The sequence below is a fragment of the Belonocnema kinseyi genome, chromosome 7 (genome assembly GCF_010883055.1).
Source record: "Belonocnema kinseyi isolate 2016_QV_RU_SX_M_011 chromosome 7, B_treatae_v1, whole genome shotgun sequence".
Classification (NCBI taxonomy): Eukaryota; Metazoa; Arthropoda; class Insecta; order Hymenoptera; family Cynipidae; genus Belonocnema; species Belonocnema kinseyi.
This window is the reverse complement of record NC_046663.1, coordinates 68,396,837-68,422,622: the sequence shown is the minus strand read 5'-3', so window position 1 is coordinate 68,422,622 and position 25,786 is coordinate 68,396,837. Positions and strand designations below refer to the sequence as shown.

The 25,786-nt window shown below is 28.7% G+C and overlaps 1 protein-coding gene across 1 annotated transcript; it reads left to right on the top strand.

Moving 5' to 3' along the window:
* The first annotated feature begins 2,516 nt into the window (after window positions 1–2,516).
* Window positions 2,517–25,786, top strand: LOC117177301 (xyloside xylosyltransferase 1-like). Its single transcript, XM_033367904.1, has 3 exons — window positions 2,517–3,143; window positions 18,071–18,544; window positions 25,177–25,786. Exons 1-3 carry the CDS (start codon window positions 2,721–2,723, stop codon window positions 25,381–25,383), a joined length of 1,104 nt encoding a protein of 367 aa, XP_033223795.1. The 5' UTR covers window positions 2,517–2,720; the 3' UTR covers window positions 25,384–25,786.

The window sequence follows — 25,786 nt, the reverse complement described above, 5'->3', positions numbered from 1 at the left end:
ATAACCCAAAAGATGAATTTTTAACCAAATAGATTCATTTTCTACCGAAACTACAATTTTTAAACCAAATTTAACATATCTCAACGAAAATGTTGAATTTCCAACTAAAAAAGAAGACTTTGTAAACAAAAAAATTAAGTTGCCACCAAAAAAGAAGAATTTTTAATACAATTTAAGAGTTCCCAACAAAAAGGTTAAATTTTCAACTTAAAAATAGGAATTTTTAAACAAAAAGAATAATTTACTTCAAAAATACGAATTTTTAACAATGAAGAATTCTCATCCAAAAATTCGAATTTTCAATTAAAAAAGACGAATTTTTAAACAAAAACATTGTTTTACTTCGAAAAAGACAAATTTTCAATAAAATTCAAGAATTCTCAACCAAAAAGTTGAGTTTTCAACCTCAAACATAAATTGTTAAACAGAAAAATTATCTTACTAACAAAAAAGACGAATTTTGAACAAAATTCAAGAATTCTAAACCAAGAAGTTGGATTTTCAACTAGAAATGAAGAAAGCTTAAACAAAAAGATTAATTTACTACTAAAAAATAAGAATTTTCAATAAAAATCGAGAATTCTCAACCAAAAAGTTAAAATTTAAGAAAGAAAGATACATTTTTTTATTTTTAAGAAAGTAGTTGAACTTTAAAAACTAATGTAAGCAAAATTCGACCAAGAGGTTGAATTTTCAACTGAAAAATATGACTTAATAAAAAAGATTAATTTACTTCCAAAAAAGATGAATTTTCAATAAAATTCATGAATTCTCTACCAAAAACTGGAATGTTCACCTTTTTTTAAATAAAGATAAATATAAAATAAAGCCTTTTTAAAAGAAAATATTAATTGACTACCAAAAAAGACGCATTTTTAACGAAATTCCAGAATTCTGAACCCAAAAGTTGAATTTTCAACTAGAAACGAAGAAAGTTTAAACAAAAAGATTAATTTGCTACTAAAAAATAAGAGTTTTTAATCAAAATCGAGAATTATCTGCCAAAAAGTTAAAGTTTAAGAAAGAAGAATACATTTTTTTATTTTTAAGAAAGTTGTTTAACTTTAAAAACTAATTCAAGGAAAATTCAACCAAAAAGTTTTATTTTCAACTGAAAAATATGACTTTGAAAAAGAAGATTAATTTACTTTCAAAAAAGATGAATTTTCAATAAAATTCATGAATTCTCAACCAAAAACTTGAATTTTCACCTTTTTTTAAATAAAGATAAATATAAAATAAAGAAAATATTAATTGACTACCAAAAAAGACACATTTTTAACAAAATTCAAAAATTCTGAACCCAGAAGTTGAATTTTCAACTAGAAACGAAGAAAGTTTAAACAAAAAGATTAACTTACTACTAAAAAATAGGAATTTTTAATCAAAATCGAGAATTATCTACCAAAAAGTTAAAATTTAAGAAAGAAAGATACATTTTTATATTTTTAAGAAAATAGTTTAACTTTAAAAACTAATTCAAGAAAATTTAAATTAAAGAGATGTATTTTCAACTGAAAAATATACTTAAAAAAAAAGATTAATTTACTTCCAAAAAAGATGAATTTTGAATAAAATTCATGAATTTTCAACCAAAAACTTTGATTTTCAACTTTTTTAAAATAAAGATAAATATAAAATAAAGCATTTTTAAACGAAAATATTACTTGACTACCAAAAAAGACGCATTTTTATCCAAATTCAAGAATTCTGAACCAAGAAGTTGAATTTTCAACTAGAAACGAAGAAAGTTTAAACAAAAAGATTAACTTACTACTAAAAAATAAGTATTTTTAATCAAAATCGAGAATCATCTGCCAAAAAGTTAAAGTTTATGAAAGAAGGATACATTTTTTTTATTTTTAAGAAAGTAGTTTAATTTTATGAACTAATTCAAGGAAAATTCTACGAAAAAGTTGAATTTTCAACTGAAAAATATGACTTTGAAAAAGAAGATTAATTTACTTTCAAAAAAGATGAATTTTCAATAAAATTCATGAATTCTCTACCAAAAAGTTGAATTTTCACCTTTTTTAAATAAAGATAAATAAAAATATAAAATAAAGCATTTTTAAACAAAAATATTAATTTACTAGCAAAAATAACAAAGTTTAACAAAATGAAAAAATCCTAAGCCCAAAAGCTGAATTTTCGAATAGAAAAGAAGAATGTTTAAAGGAAAAGATTAATTTACTGCCAAAAAAGACTATTTTTAATGAAGTTCAAGAATTCTCAACCGAAAGGTTGAATTTTCAACCTTGAAAATAAATTTTAAAAAAAGATTAATTTTATTTATGTGTGCAACGTTACTTTGACTGGGATCCCTCCCCCTTCCCCTTACTAACCGTAGTGTCAATGTAGTTTATAGATGATCCCTAAATTTGGACCACCCTATTGTGTAAGAACAAAAAAAATGGAAGTTTAAATTTTCGCGCGGAGTATTCACCCAGTCAGCAGCAGGTTGGATGAAAATGGCCGGCGGACTTCCCCCTCTCTTTTGTCCTCGTCCTGAACCTGAACGTCCTGAACTGTCATTTAATTTTAACCCTACGTTGCGTTCATGTATTTTTATTTATTTTGCCACAACGAAGATGGGCAGTTTTCTGGATGAGAAAATGCGAACAATGAATTCATACGCAACAAAATCGAGTGCTTCTTCTAAAGAAATAAGATGAAAAGGATTGGCGAGTGGAGATAATTAATAATGTTGGTGTAATTAAATGCGTTTGTTACGCAAAATCCTACTGAAACTGACAGTTGCTGTCGTCTTCGTAATCATTATTTACTGTCTCCAAACTTCGAATGGTATTTACCGGAGTGTTAATAATTCATCAGTGCAGAATGTCACTGAGAAAGGCAGGTTTCCATCCGCCTTAGCTGTGGGCAATGAATCCAGTGATTATGTCTTCCTCGAGACGAACACGAAACTCTTCAATCTTTCGGACTATTATAATGTCTGGTGCATATTTACTAAAGTTACGAGCAATTCGCCAATGAGGAGGAAATTTAAAATTTTTACCGAGTCTTTGCTCAGATTAAGTTCAGTGGACATAGTCTTCCACGTAATCATTGATAGTACCAGTAAAATTATCGCCGAGAAAGTGATACAAGTAGTTAAATCTGTGACAAAAAAGAGCATGAGGGTAAGTTGAATACAATTTTTTTTCTTAATTTTGACAGTATAACAATCAATTGAACAATTTGACTATTTTTAGACCTGTCACTCCAGAATAATGTATATATTTCTTGAAAAATCAAACAGTGGTATTATTTTGGTTATTGTTCTGGAGCCATGCATAAATTACGTACATTTTTTTCTGAAACTGATTTACTTTTTTATTTAAGGAATAAATTTTTCTCGTGAGTTTAGGGGTTATCAAAAAATTCTGTGCCACTATTTGAGGAAAGGGGAATTCGGTAAAGTTTTTGGGGTTTAATATTGAATTAAGAATAGTTGAATTGAACGCAAGCAACCAATTTTCAACAAAATAGTTTAATCTTTAACCAAAACAGATTTAATTTCAACTAAACAGTTGCATTTTAAGCCAAAAAATGTGAAATTTTATACAAAAGAGATGAGTTATCTAATGAAAATATGAATTTTCAACAAAAAACTAATTTTAACCCAAGAAAGATTTTTAAGTTGATAAAAAAAACAATAGTTATCAAAATGTTGAATTCTTAAGTCAGAAAAATGAACTTTCTAAAGAACAACTTAAGTTTCAACTAAATAGTTAAATTTTTAACCAAAAAGATGAATTTTCAACCAAGAAGATTGATCTACTACTAAAAAAAAATGAATCTTTAAAAAAATTAATAATTTTTTAACCGAATAGTTGAATTTTTAACCAAGAAGCCTAATTTTCTACTAGAAAAGATGAATTATCAATCAATTGAATACATTTGTAACCAAATAATGGAATTTTTAAACAGAAAATAATCCATTTTAAACAAAAATTTGTAACAGATACATTTTTCTAAGAAAAAAATAACTTTCAAGAAAAAAACAAAACAATTTTCTACTAAATTGTTGAATTTTGCAGACAGCAAGATGAATTTTCTATAGAACAATTGAATTTTTAACATAAAAGGTTATTTTCAACTAAATGGATAAATTTTTGTTTCAACAAAAATACGAATTTTCAAAATAAAGTAGATTTTTTCTACAAAAAAAATGTATTATTTAATATTTCAGCTGAAAAACATTTTAATTTAAACCGAAAACAGTTTAATTTTTAAACAAACAGTTGCATTTATAATAAAAAAAATATTAATTTTCCAACAAAAGAGATGAGTTATCAAATCAAAATAGGAATTTCCAATAAGAGTTGAATTTTCACCCTAGAAAAATTTTGCAGTTAATACAAAAAATTGCTTCCAAAATGTTGAATTCTTAAGGAAAAAAAATTATCTTTTTACAAAGCACCTTATGTATCAACTTAATAGTTAAATTTTTAACCAAAAAGATGAATTTTCAACTGCTAATTGTCAATTGGTCATAAAAATTTTGAACCAAAAATGTAACAGATAAATTTTTATATAAAAAAAAAATAATATTTAAAACACAAAAAAATAATTTCCTACTAAATTGTTGAATTTTCCAGATGACAAGATGAGTTTTCTATAAAACAGTTGAACTTTAGACAGGAAATTTTTTTTACAAAAAATGTAATATTTAATATTTCAGCTGAAAAATATTTTTATTCTAAACCAATAACAGTTTAATTTTCAAACAAACAGTTGCATTTATAACAAAAAGAAACTAATTTTCTGTAAAAAAAAAGTATTTCTAAGAAAATACATAAATTCTCAACGAAACAGTAAAATTTGCAACTGAGAAGATTAATTTTCTACAAAAAAGCCTCAATTTAAACAAACTACATAAATTCCAAACCAAATAGTTCAAGTTTCATCTAAGAAAGATAAATTTTTTACAAAAAATGGAATAGTTAAATTTTCAGTTTGAAATATTGATTTTCAAACAAAATGATTATTATATAAAAAATATAATAGTTGATATTTCAATCAAAACCATTTTTAATTTAGAATAATTTATTTTAACAAAAAATACGCATTTTTAACAAACCAGTTTAATCTTTGAAGATACATTTTGTACAAAAAATTACATAGTTAAATTTTCAACCCTAAAGGAATGTTCATTTGGTTTTAGTTTTATGAGAAAACTGATTATCGCCGATGAAGATCAAAATAGCGGATTTTTGGTTAAAATGATAATAGATCAATTTTATAATGGAATTATATTCTAGACAAACTATGCAACAAATAACAAAATTCTTATGCATCGTAAATTGTCATTAAAATTAAATAAATTATTTTAAATCACAATTTTTTACTATTTAAGACTGTTTTTTGCACATATTTTAATTTAACATAGATTAAAAATATTTCTAATAGTATGTGGGGTATTATTTCTATAGTGATCTTAATAAAAAAAATCAAAGTTCTTCGAGTGAACTGGATCATTGGCAAATTTCAGTCATAATGGATCTCACTTTATGGAAGAAATTTTCGGCACTTGCACAATATTGTAGTTTCAAATTTAAATATTTATTTAAAATATCTGGACCATTACGCTAAAATTTATTGCAAAATTTTATATTAAAAACCTTGATCGGCAGTTTTTAATTTAATAATTTTAAATGTAAATATAAAGCAATTTCGAATTAAGAAGATTTAAATACATAAATCATTTGAAATTTTTAAATATTTCATTGAAAAACTTTAAAAATGAATAATAATTCAAAAGAAAGATATGAGATTAAGACTGAAGTTTAAAATAAAAATAGATACAAATTAAAGTATCTGAAATTGATACATCACTAAATGAATAATTTAGGTAATTTTAAATCGTTACTGTTTTAGAATTCTGAACTTACACGTTGAAAGATGAATTTTCAATTTTTCCCTTTCATAAGTTTTAATTTTGCAGTTAAAATTGAATTGGTTACTATTGATATTGAAAGTTTTTGAAAGAATAATTCAATTAATTTTTTTATTTCAGATCAACTTTTCTAATGAGCTTCAATTTTAAATTATAATTTTGTTATTTAACAATTTAAAATTCTAGAGTTTCAGAAGCTTTGACTTTGAAAGATTCAATTCAGTTTTCAATGTTAAATTGTTAATTCTTAATCTCACTGAATTTAAAATTATCCAAATTCAAAAGTTTTAATTTGTAATTATTTTATTTTGAACGCTTTTAATTATAAATAATACAATTTCAATTCATCTGAATTTTAAATGACCTAATTTCCCAAATTCGAGTCTTAAAATATTAAATTTTTAACGTTTTGACATTGTACTATATTCCAAATGTTCTGCTGAAATCATTTGATTTCGCGATTCTTCTATGAAAAATAAAGTGTTGAATTTTTAACGCTGCGACTTAGAAATGATACAATTCAACTATTTTTTCTAATTAAATTGTCAGGGAAAATGAATAATTGGCCAAGGAAAACTCAGCGAGTTTTTAAAATGAATTTTTCACGGTGCGAAAATTTCCGGAAATCTCCTCGAAAATGGTTAACTGTTTTTAATCAAATTTTTTTAGCTTACAGCAAAGCATTATCTCGGAAGTGAACTTCTGTCTCTTTTTAAAATGATGATTATAATAATACAGAATGTTTTTCGCTGTCCTGAAGTATTCCTATTTTGTTGTTTATCTAGTTATATCCTGCTATCTAAAAACAAAAAATTTAATTATTAAAAAAAGAGTTCAAAATAAATGGTAATTTTATGCGGGAAACATTAAAAATGAAAAATTTCTACTCCGAAAAGGTGATATTTAAGGTCCCCTGCACCCATCGGTAAATCGAACTTAATAAACTCAGGTCAAACTGACAAGCTGTTAGTCTAGTCTAGTGCTTGTTATACATAATCTAAAGAGTAAGACTAACAGCAAATGCCGTTTTTTCGGAGATAATTGTATTTTTTTGTATAATAACCGAAAACAAATGCAACACCAGCATCGCTAAAGTGAAGTATTCTACTATCTCTCTAAATAGGAAGCAGATAATACATCTTTTAAAATATTCTGCAATTCTAATTTTATTTTTTCAATTGTAAAAAGGATTTTGGCAAACATTTCTTTGTTTACTTGAATTTTTTATATTGTGCTTGCGCATCATGCTAACGCTTAGCGCTCCGCTTTATAGCGAGAGTCTGGCAGTTGATAATACCAGTACCGGCGCAGTGGTAAGTTTGCGAAGAGGGGGGAGGATAAAAGTGCTCGAATAAAAACAAACAGCAGGTTGTTGCCAGCTGAAGCTCTTCCTGGCAGATTTTGCGTGTTATTGGGTGTTTTTATGATGGCTTCAAAGGCGGACGATCTTTATCATCAGCTTTCTGTATCGTACAAAAACTGCCACCCCATATTAAGCGGTAGTGTGTGCCAAAAAGAAAGCGCCCGGCTATTTAAGAAAAAAGCTACCTGTAAGAAAGCAGACCTTATTATTCACTTTACTAAGGTAAGTCTCTTCAACAAATTATTAACTTTTTCTTTGAAATTACTCTTCTATTAATAACCTTTAAGGACCAAAATCCTTTCGGATGCTCCTCAGAAATAGATTTTCTACATTTTTATGTGTCCTATTTTGTGTGAAAATAGCAAGAAATTAGTGTTTATGGATCACTACTCACTCACACCTTCCATTCTTCTGAGCACATGTAGGTTTTTTTAAACATATAAATAAAATATATAAATATAAACGTATAATTTAAATTTTTATTGAAAAAATGACAATATCCTGGAATCGAAAGTAAAAATACAGCGAATTAAAAAAAATCTTATTTTTGTATTAATTCAAACTCTCTTTATGAATTGTGGTAATTTCAATGTTGATACCTCGGCCTTGCCCAATTTTACATTCACATTCTAATGAGAAGGTATTGGTTTTATGTGAAAAATAGCTTTCGCGGATTCCATCAAATGTCGCCGTTTTGAGACCCCCTGAGTCAGAAAAAAATAGTTTTTACGTTGTCGTCTATAAACACGGTAAAATGGGGGTGACAAGAGAGGTCTGATATTATTTTTGGATTTCGTTCAAGAATGCTTCGGAAACAATTTCCAAGAAAAATTAAAATAATTCTTAGAGCCGTTTTTTTTATTTTTTATTGTTTTCATATGATTTTTTAAAGCAATTGGAAAAAAAAGGATTTATTTTCGAAATAGGTTATGTTTAAAATACAAAAATGATATTTATTATTATTTTTGACCCCCATCACTTATACCTTTGAAAAATGATATATTACTCACATGGGGTCACATTGACCCCAGCTGACTTTTGAAATGTTGTGATATTGATTGTATACATGGTTCCAACTTGACAAAATTCACAGATACTATTTAATGCATAGAAATTAGATTCTGATAATTTTTTTTTAATGAAAATTATTTTGTAGTGTATAAAAAAATTCTAAAAATCCAATTAAAATTTGAGCCTGGAGATGATGTTGGGGTCATTCTGACCCATGTAAGTTATGGGGGTTTATATAAATCTTGAATAATAAGTGTATTTTTACATAATTATAATTATGTAAAATACACTTTTTTTTAAATTTACCTCAACCCCCATAACTTACATGGGGTCAGAATGACCCCAACATCATCTCCAGGCTCAAATTTGAATTGAATTTTGAGAATTGTGTTAATAATAATAATTTTAATAATTAATAATTATTTATGTACCAACGTATGTAAATTTATGTAAAAATACACTTATTTTACAAGGTTTATATTAAAAATAATATTTAATATGATTTTTGTACTTTAAACATAACTTATTTATTATTTTATTTATTTTCGAAATAAGTTATATTTAAAGTACAAAAATTATTTTTATTATTCTTTTTAATATTGTATTTGTATTTGTTGCATATATATGCAAATCATACAAATACAAGGTTAAAGAAAGTAATGATAATTTTTCCAATAATTTAATAAAGGCTGTACGTGTACAAGAATATAATAGTACATTAAAAATTATGTAGAAATACACTTCTTATACAAGTTTTACATTAAAAAGAATAATAAATATCATTTCCGTATTTTAAACATAACTTATTTCGAAAATAAATCCATTTTTTCAAATTACTTAAAAAATTGACATTAAAAAACCAAAAATAAAAAACGGCTCTAAGAATGATTTTAATTTTTTCAAAACTGTTTCTGAAGCATTCTAGAACGAACGTTCAGGCACACCGTGCAAAATTATAGCATTTTCAAAATCCAAAAAACCAAACGAAAACTAAAATTTGCAATAAAAAAAAAAAAAGCAAAAAAAAGAAAAACATTACTTTTTAAAGACCCTGTAAGACTGTCTAAAGAACTTTTTAAAGTTTGCTAAAAAAAATCGAAGATTCAAATTTTTATCGTAAAAAACACGAAAGGTCTGTGCACGAATGTGCGAGAAATGCAAGAACCGAGCGCGAATATGCGAATGTGAGAAAAATACAAAGTCCGAGCGCGTTAGCTCCAGGTAAATAGAAAATCGAGCGCGAAAACCAACAATCGCGCGCTCTAGGCGCGCTCAAAGTTGCGAGCCTCGCGCGATGTGAATGTGCCCGCGCGGGTGGCAGATTTTAAAAAATGTATTTTGGTACTAAAAAATCCCACACATGCGCATAAAAAATGGTATCCCACAAATTATAAAGATAATTGTATGAAATATCAAATATGAACAATTTTAGAATTCGTTGTATTTTCAATTTTCAATCCTGGGTCGTGGGGATTTTTTTCTCGGTGTATTTTGGTCACTGGACGGTTTTCAAGTAGTCCAAAAATCTTTCATCTTATTTATACAGGTGTTAAAGATTTTTTCCGTAAACGGGGGTGAATTAAATGGCAATAATAAGAGGAATAATTAAATTGTTAAATCAAAATTGAAGAAGTTTTAATTAGACCAAAATCCAAATTAAAAATCACATTTAACGTCCAATAATCAAATTGATGCAACATCCTGTTAAGGGGCTAGTACACAAATAATTTTTTAAAAAATCCAAAAAAAATTTTTTTCATTTTTGGTCACTGTATACATCTAAAAATAGGATAGAAACCAGCATTTGTCTCAAAGCGTGTTGAAAGTGTCTGAAAACCGAAATTCGCAGCGAGGCCCCCCGAAGCGCTCGTAACGCACGGTGTGCGTGAACCAACTTTTAATGTAAGCTCAGGCTTCGTGAACTCGAAATGGCGCCACTAGATCGAAAAAACGTGTCCTGAAAAACGACTTGAACAATTATTTAGTACTTATCCGGTAGTATTAGTGCAGGTTTTTTAGTCTTTTGGATCCGTTTTCAGCCACCCTGAAAACCCCCGAGTAGCAAACATCAAGCAAATCGGATCAATTTTCATATATTTCGTCCGCCATATTGAATTTTTCAATTCTGAGGTTTGATTCGTTTTCAGCGACCCTTAAAACCTCCGAGTAGCAAACATGTAGCATATCGGATCAATTTTTATATGTTTCGTCCGCCATATTGCATCCGCCATTTTGAATTTTACCATTTTGACGTCGGGTTCGTTTTCAGCGTCCCCGAAAACCAAAGATTACCGAGTTTCACTGTTCTAGCCCCCATAAATTGCCCATAACTACATTTATTCTGTGTATCATATATGATACGCTGTGCTTCGAAAGGTTAAATTTTGAACGCGTTTTTCTCGAAACGGTGTTTTTTAAGCTGGCGGCCACGATTCCGGCCGATTTGTCTCAAACTTGGAGGAAATTTTGATAAGGTGTATCGCTATCGTATGACCCTCGATCATAATTTTTCATTAACATTTAACAACTTTTTAAAACAATTTACTTTGCAAAAAACGGTCAAAAATACAAAAACTTCTACCATTAATTGATTTTTTAATATTTTTTAATAATTGAGGTTCAACCGATACCCACGCATGTGTTTTTAAGAATCTTTTTGGATTTTGTGCTTCGGATAAGCCAAAGTGGAGTTATCGTGGCCTCCGAATGAAAATCGATTTTTTTCGGGCTGGCGTATCTCCACGGGAAGTCATGAAAAAAGATTAAAAATTTTTTTTTACATTTAAAAATATGTACTATAATATGCTGAGAAACCCACTTTTATGTCATAAAGTCTACTACCAAAAAATAATTGTTGAAAAAGGGTCTTTATTTGTGTACTAGCCCCTTAAATAAAACAAGAATCCAACGAATTCCCTCTTTCTCTCATTACTTTCACTATGAAAAATTTGAACATTATCCCAGTCAAACTCATGGTCAACATCAACAAATTCCTTTGTATGTCTGGCAAGAACACGCTTGTAACAGCGTCCTAAACGAACATCACTTTTGTGTTCCTCTATCGTAGTATTAAGAAGTCTGCCAGTCTGTCCAGCGTAATACATCTTAACTAATATAATTCGATTTTTTCATGCAAACAGTATGCTTGTTTCTTTTGCGCCGTATATTTCATCTCAAGCTTCGCTTTTTTATTTTTCATCAAGGCCAAAAGTGTCTTTTTTTAATCAATTTTTTATGGAGCGCAGCAATTCTTTCAAGGGAATTTTTTTGCAAAGACCCCAATCTTTCGCCTACTTTGCAAAAAAACTCTTAAAGGAATTGCTGCGCCCGATAAAAAATTGATAAAGAAATATAAACTTGTTAATTCATAAAAATAAATTGAGGACTGTTCAATTAACGGCTGTGCTGCACAGGAAAAACTCAAAAAATAAATATCAGTTATTTTAGGAGGCTTTTTTTTGCAAAGCAGGTGAGAGATGGGGGCCTTTGCAAAAAAAAACACTCTTAAAAGAATTGCTGTGCTCGATAAAAAATTGATAAAAAAATTAACTTTCACCTTTATGAAAAAGAAAAAAGCGAAGCTTGAGATTAAATATATAGCGCAAAAAAAATTAAGCAATTAAAAAATTGGCTATTGCCAATTCGAATGTAGCCAAAGAATTAAAGGTAATTTTACCCTTTTTTGTGCTTTATTTAGTTTATAATGAATGACACCAAAATTTAACCATTTTTTCATTTAATTTTAGTTGCGAGATACAGCAGGGCGGCCTCGCACACAGGAAGACCAACCTAAACTGCTGAAAGCCATTGTGGGCATCTTCTTAATAGGCAGCCCAGCCGATGAACGACGTCGGACGAAAAAGATACGGAAACAATACATCAAGATTCTATATGAGCTCCATGAGCAACTAACTCATTTGGGTTTTGATTTGCCATGCATTTGTACCTGTTTCGCTCTTATACCATGAAATTCTAGTAATATTATGACAGTGCCTGTCAAGTGCAGCCATGCTGAAACAAGCCACCACAAACAGCATCCAGATGAAAAGCTTTGCGGCGCAAGCATAAGGTAAATATAATTTTAAAATTTCGATTTCTTTTCTAAATACTTCCTGATAATGAAACTAGTGATAATCATCGCCTTGAAACGATACTCATGTTCCTTAATAATTTTTCTGAATAATTTCTAGATCAGTTGAAGCGTTGGTGTCAGTGCTTGGGCCGAAGCAGGCGGCTTTCATTTCTCAGGCTGATAATGCTCTCATACTAATTGGGCTCCCAGCAGCCAATCAGCAGTTTCCATTACTTATGTACCTGGAGTACCATATAACTCTTCCGGACTATAATTTGATGGTATCAGATCGCCACAAACTGATACTTAATGTGTACGCCTTTGATCTTCAAAAATCGATGGATTCGCCAGAATTCAATGACGTGCTAAAAGGTAAATACAAATTTCTTACTTATATAATGGCAAATGCTTTATAATAATATGAAATTAGAAGCCTGGTCACAATTCCTATTTTCAGTGAATGGCCTCTTGAAGCTAGTGCTCATTTTATCCGTAGATGGCACTTCTGATGAGAGTCATGAGCTGGAGAGCTTCAGGAAGCATGACCTGGACGCCTTGCTCATCATTACTAACGCCTCTGGACGTATCAATTGCAGGCCCCTCGGAAGGACTTTCCCCCTGAATCCACCATATAACTTATACTTTCTCGCATCATCTGTGGTAGAAAGAGAGATGGACGAAGGGGCTTTGGAAGCAATAAATACTATTACTAATTGCTTAACTGATAAGTGGATCATCGATAATACGCAAAAAGTATCGAAAGCGTATTATTTATATATATTTATTTTATTTTTATGTATTATTTATTATTATTTTACATTGCCAAATATTTCCAAAGATATGTTCAAAGATCGCAAATCGCTATAAGCAGCTTAAGTTAATAAAAATTTGTAAGCATGTTTAAAATAGTATTTACTTAACATTTTCCTTTTTTAAATCTTCATTTCAGCGGTCTTTTTTTAGGATAACGGTGACTTTTTAAAAGTTATTCATATGTGACAGGGTCGTATGCCACTCTGTACTGCAACCCTTCAACTAATTAATTAAAAAATAAATAAAACGCGAATATCTTGAAACTGTTCAATTTTCTTTTTATTTATTTTTTTCATTGCTTATTATTTATCATTTCTAAACTCTTCAGTATATGGTGTCCCTGAATGCGAATCCTGAAGTTTTTCGTTTTGCCGTTAGAATCATTCAATTCTTTCTCCACAGTGGCATTTTAACTTAAAAGTATTTGAAAATGGTCTTATTAACTCCCTGTTTATATAGATATAGTAGAATACTTCACGTCAACATGAATGCTGGAGTTTCAATTTCTTCTTTCCATCTTCGGTCATTACATAAAAAAAAACAATTATCTCCGAAAAACGGCACTTACCGCAAGTCTTAAGGAGGTACCGTCGCTACTGTCGAGATCAGTCGACACGCAGTCGTAATACCTACACTCGTATGACTTACTGAGTTGAAATCTGGCAACATTGTGATCATGTCGCCGGCGACATGAATCAACGGCTGACTGAGATCTACATTGATCACGCCTCGCGATGTTGCCAGATTGCGATAGTCAACGTTCAGAAGCGCAAGTTTCGTGATTAATATTTTTTTTCATGTATATGCAGGAACCAAATGGTTAATATTATTTTTGCACCTCAATTTTGAAATACTTGTTTTACATTTAAAAAATTATCAATAATATCTTAATGGTGGTTACTTAGATATCACTCAGTGAAGAGCTCAAAAACGCCATCTCTCATAAGACGCAATGTTAAATGTGATGAAATTAAAAACGTTAATAACTTATTTATAAAGTACCGTAGGCTTATGAGATTTTAACTGAGTACTTTTGGTGATTATATTTAGATATCGTAAAAGTTTGGTTGAAATGGTAATGAAAATTCTTGTAGCAATGGTACCTCCTTAAGGGCATGTGATACCTCGTAGTGTGGTAAATCGAGTTAATTTCCCTCGGGTTTTTTCCATGAAAATGAAAAATTTTAACACTGAATTCGGAGATGCTATAAAATATTATAACGGACGTCCCCAAACTCTCATAGGATCGATGTGTGTAAAAAATAATGGTAACCAAATTTTAAATTAAGAAATAATGTTTAACTTATTAAACTGATTAATAAATAATGATTGTTACATTGTTAATAAGTAATTATTATTTAAATTATGACTGCCGACACTGTCAGTGATAAACATTCAAAACCACCAAACATTTTTTTGGTAAAGAATAATCAATCAAAAGTATTATAAACAGCGGGGCCGATCTGTCATTATCTCGAGGTTATGTTCAGATTCACTTGTTTGCCCTAATAGCTCAAATCGCTGTAAGTAAATGTAGGCAATGTTAATTTAAAGTTTATGCACGTAATATTTCATTCACTTCATTTAAAACATATCCTGTCTATTCATAACATACCTGTTTTTATGCCGTAAATAAGCGGTAAACACAATTCACTTTTCGCCCACTGGAAGCGCAGAATATTATTACTATTTTATAATATTTGTCACTGAGCAGACATTCCATACTGTTATTGGCACAGAAAGAAATTGACGTTTACTTCTCAGTTCACATGTCTCATTTCATTATTAATTAAACACTTTTATTATTTGTAATTACTATGAAAATTATGAAAATACCCTTGTATAATGTCTTCTCTCCTGCCATTGTGCAATTCGGGTAGCATTCGATTCGCCATGTATGTAAGTCCCAGCGTGTCCACCCTGTACATATAGACATATATTACAATTGGAAACGAGTCAGGCGGCCCTCACTGCTTACGTTTCTGTCACCCCGAAAGCAATCCAAGGCCATTTGAAGGCAACCCCCGTCACTTGACTGAAAGCGAGAGTGTAGTGGAATAATTTAGGCAAGGGCCCCTAGTTTTCGTATACGGTGTGTTCGCCCCTGAATGAATCACTGTCGGTCAGAGTAGTACCAGGCACTTTTTTCTTTTCTCGCTTCGATCGCTCAAAGGAAAATCCGAGCTCGAAAACTGCCTTACCGGCTCCCTGTTTCGCTGAATAGCAGAACACATTACAACAACGATGCTATCGAGGAAAATTTCTTTTACTTTTTACATGAAAAATAAAATTCTTCACGGCAAAATCGGCCTGTACGGATAATCTTTATACTATTTAGAGTATTTTTACAAAAAATCAGATAAAATGGCTTCACTGTTTGCCCTAAATCTTATTTCTACGATTTTGCCTCGATTTGCAGGGCCCTTAAGGGTATGTGATACTTCGTCGTGTGGTCAATGGGTTACAGTTCTCCCGGCTGTTTTGCCACAAAAATGAAAAATTTTAAAAACTGAATTCGGAGATGTCATAAAATATCATAACGGAGTCCCCCTGCCCTACCGAAAGAAATCTCTGAGTTTTCTTTAGCGAAATAACCTGGCCCATTTGAGTCTATAAACAAAGTCGATTTGAAACAAAATAGTCTCGGAGATATTTTCAGAGATTTGGGTCCTTTTCAAGATCCTTTTAGTGGTCCTCTTAAGAATGGTGCGAGGGTAATATAATGTTCCTTTTGTATTTGTCACGTACCGGGCGGGCAGAGTTATTTACAGTAGTTGGTCGTGGCTAATCCGCTTTCCCTTTTCAAATTTCTCTTCAAATTATTAACACTTTTTTTAATTGATGAATTTTCTCATTATATTTATTTATAATTATAGCTTATATACTGATATAAAATTTTCTAGTAGAATTCAAAAATGTTGTGTTTTTTGGCGTATCTCCTTCCATTTACGAAAAACGTTCTATTAATTCCAATTTTAAGCATTAAAAAAAAGTTAGATATCTGAAGTTATCGAAACCCATAGATTCCGAATTATTATGTTTTAGGCTGTTAACTATGAAATTAAAAAAATCTACTTCTAAATTTTAATCGAAAAGCTTAACAAAGGACCCTTGAGTGTCGGCTACTCTATTGAGATAGCCTCTCTGCTCGTTATTTATGATCGTATTCTTATTTCAATTTCGGAAAGGATATTTTAAAGCCTTCAGACCATTTAAACGAGCTTCCTGGACCTTTAAAAATATCTACCTGAGTGCCTGCGGAGAATTTCTCTGAGATTCTTGGACATAAAGAATTTTTAGTATATACTCAAACATTGTTTTCGGTAGGGTGGACTCTGTTTTGAGGGATATTAACAAAAAATATATTGTGCTAAATATAAATTGTAATTATGTGCATTATTTTGAGGTTACGTCGTTTTTCAGGTCTTCCTTTCCGGTAATTTGGAAACTATTTATGAAATAAACTTTTTTGATTGTCTACAAACAAGGTTAGTTGCGGGACATAGTTTTATGTTTATTTGTAAGTCTAAAGTTTTCGGCCAAAAATATTGTGCAGTTTGGAAGTAACGCTCGGGAGAATTGTAACACACATAACCTCGAAATATACCCACACGTTTTCAGCAAAATAAAAGTTTTTTGGAATTGATCCACAAAAAAAGTGTGCAGGGACGTCCTTTAGCATGTTCGCTATCATTTCCCAAATTTTTAAGACAAAATATTCATTATTCTAGAAAAAAAGCTGAGGGAACCTAAAACTGATAAAATCGATAATTTTCTAAGTATCACATGCCCTTAATGATTCCCACTTAAAATTACTATTTATTTTTAAATTATTTTTTTATGATAATTCAATTTCTTTTCTATAATAGGGTTGTTTCTAAAGTTAGGTATCATTTTTGCAATAAATGAATCATATAGTATATAAAATTATAATTATAAAAACGCCCATAAAATATGTTTATATATTGTTTTGTTTTGGTTATTTGCACATCGAAAATAGAAGTCGCAAAATATTGTTTAAAAAAATATGTCAAGGAATGGTTTCGTAAAAACAATAGAGGAAATCTACCGAAAATAGATATATTCGTAAACATCTACGATTTTAAAATGTGTTATTAATTGTACTTACTGTTTTCCTTCAACATACTACTGACTCTTAAACCAAATATTACAACAGGTTAACTTTTTTTTGTCACATAAACCTGAAGAAATAAAGCTATAATATCAAAATAGTCAGAATTGACAGCAGGTCGTGGCCTAACCTCTTTATCATGAGTTTCACATCCTCACATTGATAGATAATTATGAGAATCTCTTAGTCATGTGACACCTACGTGACACCAATTTGAATAAGTGTTTTACGGCCTTAAAATTGTAATAATTTTTTTCTGTTAAACAGCACAAAACAATTTTAAAAGTTATCAATGTTTAATTATTCAGTTTTGAAAGTTTTTAATTATAGATAATATAATTATAATTGTTTTAAATTTTAAATAAACCAAATTATCGAAATTCGAATCTGAAAATATTAAATAATTTTGAACGCTTGGAAATTGTCCTATTTTTGAAATATGGTGTGAAATCATTCAATTTTGAGATTCTTCAGTTCAAAATAAAATTGTTTTATTTCCAACGCTTTGAATTAGAAATGATACCATTCAACTCCTTTTTCAAAAAATTGTTCAACTTTCAGTACTTCCGCCTGAAATTTTTCAATTTTAAGAGCTTATGTTTTAAAATTTTATACTTTTAATTTTAAATTGCATTTACTTATATCATGTAATCAAATAATAATATTTCACCAAAATCATATTGGCTTTTAATTTAAAAAAGTAGTAAAACCGTAAAAACTTAAATTTACAAATTTCAAGATATAAAAATAGAATTGACTAATTATAATGTTTTTCAGGTGGAATTTTATGACGTTCATAAGCTGGCATTTGAACTAGAAGACATAGTGTCTGTTATGTCGCCTCATTTCAGTAGCAAACCAGGAACTTATTACTCAGATGCCCTCTTTTTTCTTTCCCTGGGCCTACACAGGATAGCACCGCCGGAACAAAATGTAGCAGTAATGTTTGACGCCGATACCAAATTCAGAAGAGACGTCAAAGAAATTTTCCGGGAATTCGACAGCTTTGGAGAACAAGACTTATTCGGTCTGGCCCCAGAATTAACTCCTGTTTATCGTCACGTTCTGTACCTCTATAGAAGCAAAAATCCAAAAACTACTTTCGGCGAGCCTGGTTATTCCGGTGGTTACCCCGGTTACAACAGCGGAGTGATACTCATTAACTTAGACAGACTACGAAAATCTCTTGAGTATGATCAAATTATCAGCAGAGATAGTGTTGAGCACATGGTTGAAAAATATCACTTCAAGGTATTTATTGTCTCCATGCCTCCATTTGCACGCCCAACAATTCTGCATAAATAATAAGTAAACAATTATTAATTAATAATAAACATTTAATTCAAATTGCCAATTATTTAAATGATTATCCAAAGATTTCACAAAGATTCAAAATATTTCACAGACTTATTTAACAAATATTTCCAATAGATTCCAAAGATGGAGCCAAGATATCAATTATTTCCCAAAGATTTCAATGACATTCCAAGGATTTCGCAAAGATTTTAATAATCTAACAAATATTTAAAAATATTTCCTTCAGATTTACCAATTTTCACAAATATTTAGCAAAGATTTCGAATAGATTTCAAAGATTTCAATAATTTCGCGAATATTATAAAGTGTCTAAAATATTTATGTGATTTTACAAAGACTTTGGATTGATTTAAATAACTTCACAGAGTTTTCAAGGATTTCCCAAATATTTCACAAATATTAAAAATATTTAACAGACTTATTTGACAAATATTTCGCCAAGATTTCAATTATTTTCCAAAGATTTCAAACAGATTTCAATGATATCCCCAGGGTTTTGGAGAGATTTTAAGCATCTGACAAGTATTACCAAATATTTCCTAAAGATTAAAAAAATTTCAGAAATATTTAGCAAAGACTTTTGACAGATTTAAAATATTTCAATAACTTCACGAATATTATAAAAGATTTCAAAGATTTCGGATAGATTTAAAAGATTTGACAAAGACTTCAATGATTTTCTCAATATTTCCCAAAAATTTCAATATTTTTACAAATATGATCAAATATTTCTAAAAGATTTTTATAATTTCATAGAGATTTCAATGATTTTGCAAAGATTTCACAAAGATTAAAATAATCTAACAAATATTGCAAAATATTTCCTAAAGATAGAAAAAAATTCACAAATATTTAGTAAAGATTTCGGATAGTTTTAAAAGATTTCAATAATTTCACATATTTTACTAAATATTTGCCAAATATTTCAAAGTTTTAGCTAAGCTATCCAAAGATTTTAGAAAGATTAGAATTATTTCTTAAAGCTAAAAAAATTCACAAATATTTCGCAAAGATTTCAAATAGATTTAAAAGATTTTACAAAGACTTCAGTGATTTTCTCAATTATTCCCAAAGATTTCAACATTTTCACCGAACATTTCGAATACATTTAACAGATTTCACGAAGACTTCGATGATTTCACGAAGATTTAATTGGACGGGTTTTAAGATTTAAGTTATGACGGGTAATAAATAAATTAAATATAAAATAACTTCTCACAAAGAATTATAAGTTTGAATTTGGAGCAGGGAATTCGCAAAGAATTGTAATTTTTACTTGGAACATGGAATTTCCATAAAGTAATATAATTTAGACTTTGAGGCACGGAATTTCCGCAAAGAAATGTAATTTTTACTTTCGAACAGGGAATTTTCCTAAAGAATTATTATTTGACTAGGAACAGATAATTTTTTACCTGGAACGGTCGAAACTAATTTTAATTCTGTTTTATAAATAGGGAATTTAAGAAAATCTGTATTCAAATTCAGAATTAAAATTCTTTTCAGAAATTCCCTGAACCAATTCAGAAATCTTTGAAATCTTTAAAAATCGTGAGAAATCATACAAATCTTTCGAACTCTTTTTAATGGACCGAAAAAAATTAATAATAAATTCTTTTGAATAATTCTTTTTGAATTCTTTTGAAATATTTCAGGGTATATTTTTTAAGATTCCGAGAAATTTTTAATAATTATCAATCATTTCAAGAGATTTTTAAGATGTTAGGTTATTTTTAAAACTTCTAATGCATTTTCAAGAGCTTTTAATTTGAAATATTTTAGAGAACTTAGAAAAATTCCGAGGTATCATTAATTAATTCCATTAATACGAAGGGATTTTAAAGCGTTTGAAATATTTTAGGGTAATTTATTTTGTAGAATTTTGGAAAATATGGAACGATTTTACAGGGTCTATAAGGTTTTATGACATTTAAAAAAATGTCACGGGATTTTGTAAGGCTTCCTAGGATTTCAATAATTATAAGGTTTTTTTAAAGCTGTCAAGGTATTTTAATAAATTTTCAAGGATTTCAGAAAATATTGCCAGATTTAATAGAATTTTGAAAAACTTAATAATAATTTAGTGGTTTTTAAACAATTTATTTTCAGATCCAAGACATTTCTTAGGGTTTTAAAAATTTGAGGAGATTCAAAATTATAATTTGGAATTCACCTTGAATTCTTATTAATTCATCGTGAATTGTTTTGAATTTTTCAAATACAATAATTGAATTCTTCTAATTTAGCCTGAATTTTTTTAAATTCTCTTGATTTTTTTTTCACTCACTTAAATTCTTCTAAATTTGCTTAATTCTAGTTAATTCAATAGATTTTTTGAATTTTTAAAAGTTTTTATTAAATTGATCCTGAAGTCTTGTAACCTCACCTTGGATTCTTAGCAATTGCAACAAATTCTTTTGAATTACCTTGAATTTTATTTAGCTTATTTTGAGGTTATTGAATTCCATGAAGTTTTTTTTATATTTTTAAATTGTTTTTCATTAATTTTATTTTTTCAAATTCACCGTGACTTTTTTCTCATTTGCCTTGAATTTTAAAATAAATTTAAACGAATTCTTCTCATTTACATTAAATCCTTGTAAATTCATTCGTATTTTACGGAAATCAATGGGATTTTTTAAAATGTGTTCCCATTCATTTGTATTCTTTCAAATTTAATTTGAATTGTTTTGAAATCTTATTCATTTATTATTAATTTTTTACCCTTTGAGTGTGACAGAAGTAAAAAAAAACCCTTTGGTCCGTATATTTTATCTCATAGGGACTGTGAGGCCTGTAATTGACCAGGACAAACCCGTGAAATGACCGGCAATTTAAAATCACCCATTTCAAACCATTTTTAAGAATTCAAAAGAGAAAAAAGATTTTTTAAAATTAATTTTATGTGAAAAAAGATCTCCGTCGCTTACAATTGCCGTTCTGATGATTTTCCCTTAAGCTACTAAAGAGATCGAAAGAAGAATCCTTTTTCATAAATACACGCATTATTTTGTCAGGTGTTACAAATCAAATTGTTCAAGGAATCTGTATTATCATCAGTGAATAACAGAATGTCTTATGGTCTTTTTAGACTATATGGAGCTATAATTTAAACATTTTTAAAATAAATTTGAGGATTATTCTGAAATATGAAAATATTTCTGAAAAAGAATTCTGTTATATAATAATTTCTGTTATTTTTTTATGATACTAAAGATTCCCTCAAAAAATTGAATATGTAACACCTGGCAAAATAATGCGTGTATTTGTGAAAAACAATACATCTTGCGATCTCTCTAGTAGCTTAAGGGAAAAGCACCTAACCGGCAATCGAAAGTTCTGTGGTTTGATTCCCAGCACAGCGAAGGGGATCTGTTTTTTTCAAAAAAAAAAAAAAAAAAAAATTAATTTAAGGGTAAATGGTAGTCTGTGACGCAATCAAAATTTGACCTTGTAATGTTAATCTTGTCCACCTTTTTTTTTCTTAAACTAAATAAGTTAGTATATCGAAATTTTGGGAGAAGGAAGAAAATATATGAGCCAACATCGGTTGGGTCCCTTGGAGTAATTATTTTGCAAGGAAAAGCGGTACTTTTAAGTTTTCCGTGACTGCCTTGTAGCAGACGAAGCGACGGGAAAGTTTGGAGTTGGAAGAAGCCTCTAGCGCCGCCACATTCTTTTTGCGAAAAAGTCGCAACTTGTTAGATCATTCGACTCAGATAGACAGCTGTGAATCCTCAGTCGGTAACACGGCTTCATTGAAAAATTATTCACTAAAAGAATTAATTCTAAAAAAATATTTAACTGAAATACTTGAAAATTTTAACCAAGAAGAAAATTTTTTAAACAAGGCGATTCACTTTCAAAGAAAAACATCATATTTTACAAAAACATATATTTTTTCTTAAATACGTGATTTTTAAACGAAACAATTGAATTTTTAATTAAAAGAGGCCATTTTTCAGCCAAATTGTCGAATATTGAAACCAAAGTATTACTGTTCTACAAAAAAGATTTTTCAAAAAATACATTAATTTTTCAACCAAATACTTTAATTTTGAACTAAAAAATATCATTTTTCAACAACAAAAGCAATAGTTAAATTTTCAGTTAGGGAAATTAATTTGTAACCGAATTGATAAATTTTCTACTAAAATGATGAAAACTCAACTAGAATAATTCAATTTAAAATTTTTTAAAATTAGTTTTAAACCCAAACAATGGATCTTCAAATGAAATAATTAAACTTTCAACGAATTCGACGAATTTTCAAACAAAAATTGAATAATTACATTTTCAGTCAAAAAAAAAAAAGAATGTTTAACCAAGCAAATGAATTTTTTAATAAAAAAATGGTATTTTCAATTAAAATAGTATTTTTATTTTAAGTTAAAGAAAAAAATGAATTTCTACAAAAAAAGAAACAAATGTTCAGTAAAATAGCTCATTCTTTAAGCAAAGAAATGAATTTCTAATATAAATGATGAATCTTCAATTTAAAAATTAATTTTGATGAAAAGAGTTTATTTTTCAACTAAGCAAATTTATTTATAACATAAAAGATGAATTATTATTTAAAATTAGGAATATTTAAATGGAATACTTGAATTACCAACCGGAAAGAATAATTTTTAAACAATGAGATTAACTTTCAAAGAAAAAAATCATTTTCTACCAAAACAGGTTTTAAATTTAAAAAAGTCGATTTTCTAACAAAAAAGTCGGTTTTTTTAAAACAAAATATGTGAATTTTGAACGAAATAAATTAGTTTTCGATTGAAAAAGACAAATGCATTAATGAAAATTCATCTTTTATGTTATAAATAAATTTGCTTGGTTGAAAAATAAACTTTTTTCATCAAAATTAATGTTTTTGTTCAAGATTGATTATTTTTATTAAAAATTCATATCATTGCTTTAAAAATTAGCTATCTTATTGAAAATTTATTTCTTTTTTTGTGGAAAATAATCTTTTTCAACTTAAATTGGAAATACTATTCCAGCTGAATATTACATAATTTTAGTAAAAAATAAATTTGTTTGGTTAAACTTTTTTTTTACTAAAAATGTAATTAATCAATTTTTGATTGAAAATTATCTTTTTTGTTTCAAAATTCGTCGAATTTGTTGATAGTTCAACTATTTAATTTGAAGATTCATTGTTTTAGGTTAAAACTATTTTTTTTTTATTTAAAATTTAATTATTTTACTTTAAGATTCGTCATTTTAGTTGAATATTCATCAGTTTGGTTACAAAATTAATTTCTCCAACTGAAAATTTAACTATTCGTTTTGCTGTTGAAAAATGATATTTTTTAGTTCAAAATTGAAGTATTTGTTTGAATTTTTTTTTGTAGAATATTAATATTTTGGTTTCAATATTCGACAATTTGGTTGAAAAATGGCCTCTTTTAATTAAAAATTCAATTGTTTCGTTTAAAATGCACGTATTTAAGAAAAAATCTATGTTTTTGTAGAATATGATGTTTGTCTTTGAAAGTGAATCGCCTTGTTTAAAAAATTTTCTTCTTGGTTAAAATTTTCAAGTATTCCAGTTAAATATTTTTTTAGAATTAATTCTTTTAGTGAATGATTTTTCAATGAAGCCGTGTTACCGACTGAGTATTCACAGCTGTCGATCTAAGTTGAACTATCTAACAAGTTGCGACTTTTTCGCAAAAGAAACGTAGCGGCGCTACAGGCTTTTTCCAACTCCAAACTTTTCCGTCGCTTCATCTGCTACAAGGTAGTCACGAAAAACTTGAAAGTACCGCTTTTCTTTACAAAATAAATACCCCAAGGGACCCAACCGATATCTGCTTATATATTTTCTTCCTTCTCCAAAAATTTCGACAAATACAAACTTGTTTAGCTTAAGAAAAAAAGGCGTACAAAATTAACATTACAAGGTCAAATTTTAATTGCGTCACAGACTACCATTTACCCTTAAATTAATTTTTTTTTTTTGAAAAAAAAAGATTCCCTTCGCTGTGCTGGGAATCAAACCACAGAACTTTCGATTGCCGGTTAGGTGCTTTTCCCTTAAGTTACTATAGAGATCGAAAGATCTATTCTTTTTCACAAATGCACGAATTATTTTGCCAGGTGTTACGTATTCAATTTTTTGAGGGAATCTATAGTATCATCAAAAAATAACAGAAATTATTATATAACAGAATTCTTTTTCAGAAATATTTTCATATTTCAGAATAATCCTCAAATTGATTTTAAAAATGTTTAAATTATAGCTCCATATAGTCTGAAAAGACCTTAAGATATTCTGTTATTCACTGATGATAATACAGATTCCTTGACAAATTTGATTTGTAACACCTGACAAAATAATGCGTGTATTTAGGAAAAAGGATTCTTCTTTCTATCTCTTTAGTAGAGACTACCATTTAACCTTAAATGATACTTAATTCATAGCTCCATCTAGTCAGAAAAGACATTATGAATTTCTGTTATTCTCTGATGATAATACAGTTTCCTTGAACAATAAGAGTGTAACGAACTCAAAAGAATTGCATGTGAAAGGTTACAAATTTGTAAATATTTCTTTCAAGGGTCATCTAGGCGATCAAGATTTCTATACACTTCTGGGAATGGAACGACCAGAATTCATTCACACAATTGATTGTGGGTGGAACAGACAATTGTGCACATGGTGGCGAGATCGTGGATATGCAGACGTCTTTGCCAATTATTCTCAATGTGATTCCGAAATAAAATTATGGCATGGGAATTGCAACACGCCAATTCCGGACGATTAAGTAGGAAAGGGTATTTACAAAAAGGTATTAAAATGGCACAAAATTTCTTTATTTTAACAGCTGTGATCTGTTGTGAAAGGATCTCTCTGTATTCAGAGAGAAAAAGAGTTTATGTTTCCCGATGGAAAAAGATCGTTATGCAATAATATTGTTAAAATCTAATTGTATAAACTTAATAATGCCATAATTGTAAATATTGAATAATTCTTGTTAAGAACTAATTTTGTTTGTAAGTAAGTTTGATAGTTTTTGAAAAATAAGTCATGTCCGACTGTGCAGGACTTAATGAAATTCGACATTGTTGGTTAGGGTGGTCCAAAAAATCGAATTTTCATTTTTGGTGATCGATCTCCCACCGCATTTGTTCGTTTTTCGGAAAAATAAATTCGCTATTTTCTCCAAA

Bases quoted from the DNA above. Each gene is read 5' to 3' on its own strand.
- LOC117177301 (XM_033367904.1), top strand. From the start codon at position 2,721: ATGCGTTTGTTACGCAAAATCCTACTGAAACTGACAGTTGCTGTCGTC. The intron at 3,144-18,070 runs GTAAGTTGAATA...AATGTTTTTCAG, and splicing joins TGACAAAAAAGAGCATGAGG to GTGGAATTTTATGACGTTCA. The intron at 18,545-25,176 runs GTATTTATTGTC...ATTTCTTTCAAG, and splicing joins TTGAAAAATATCACTTCAAG to GGTCATCTAGGCGATCAAGA.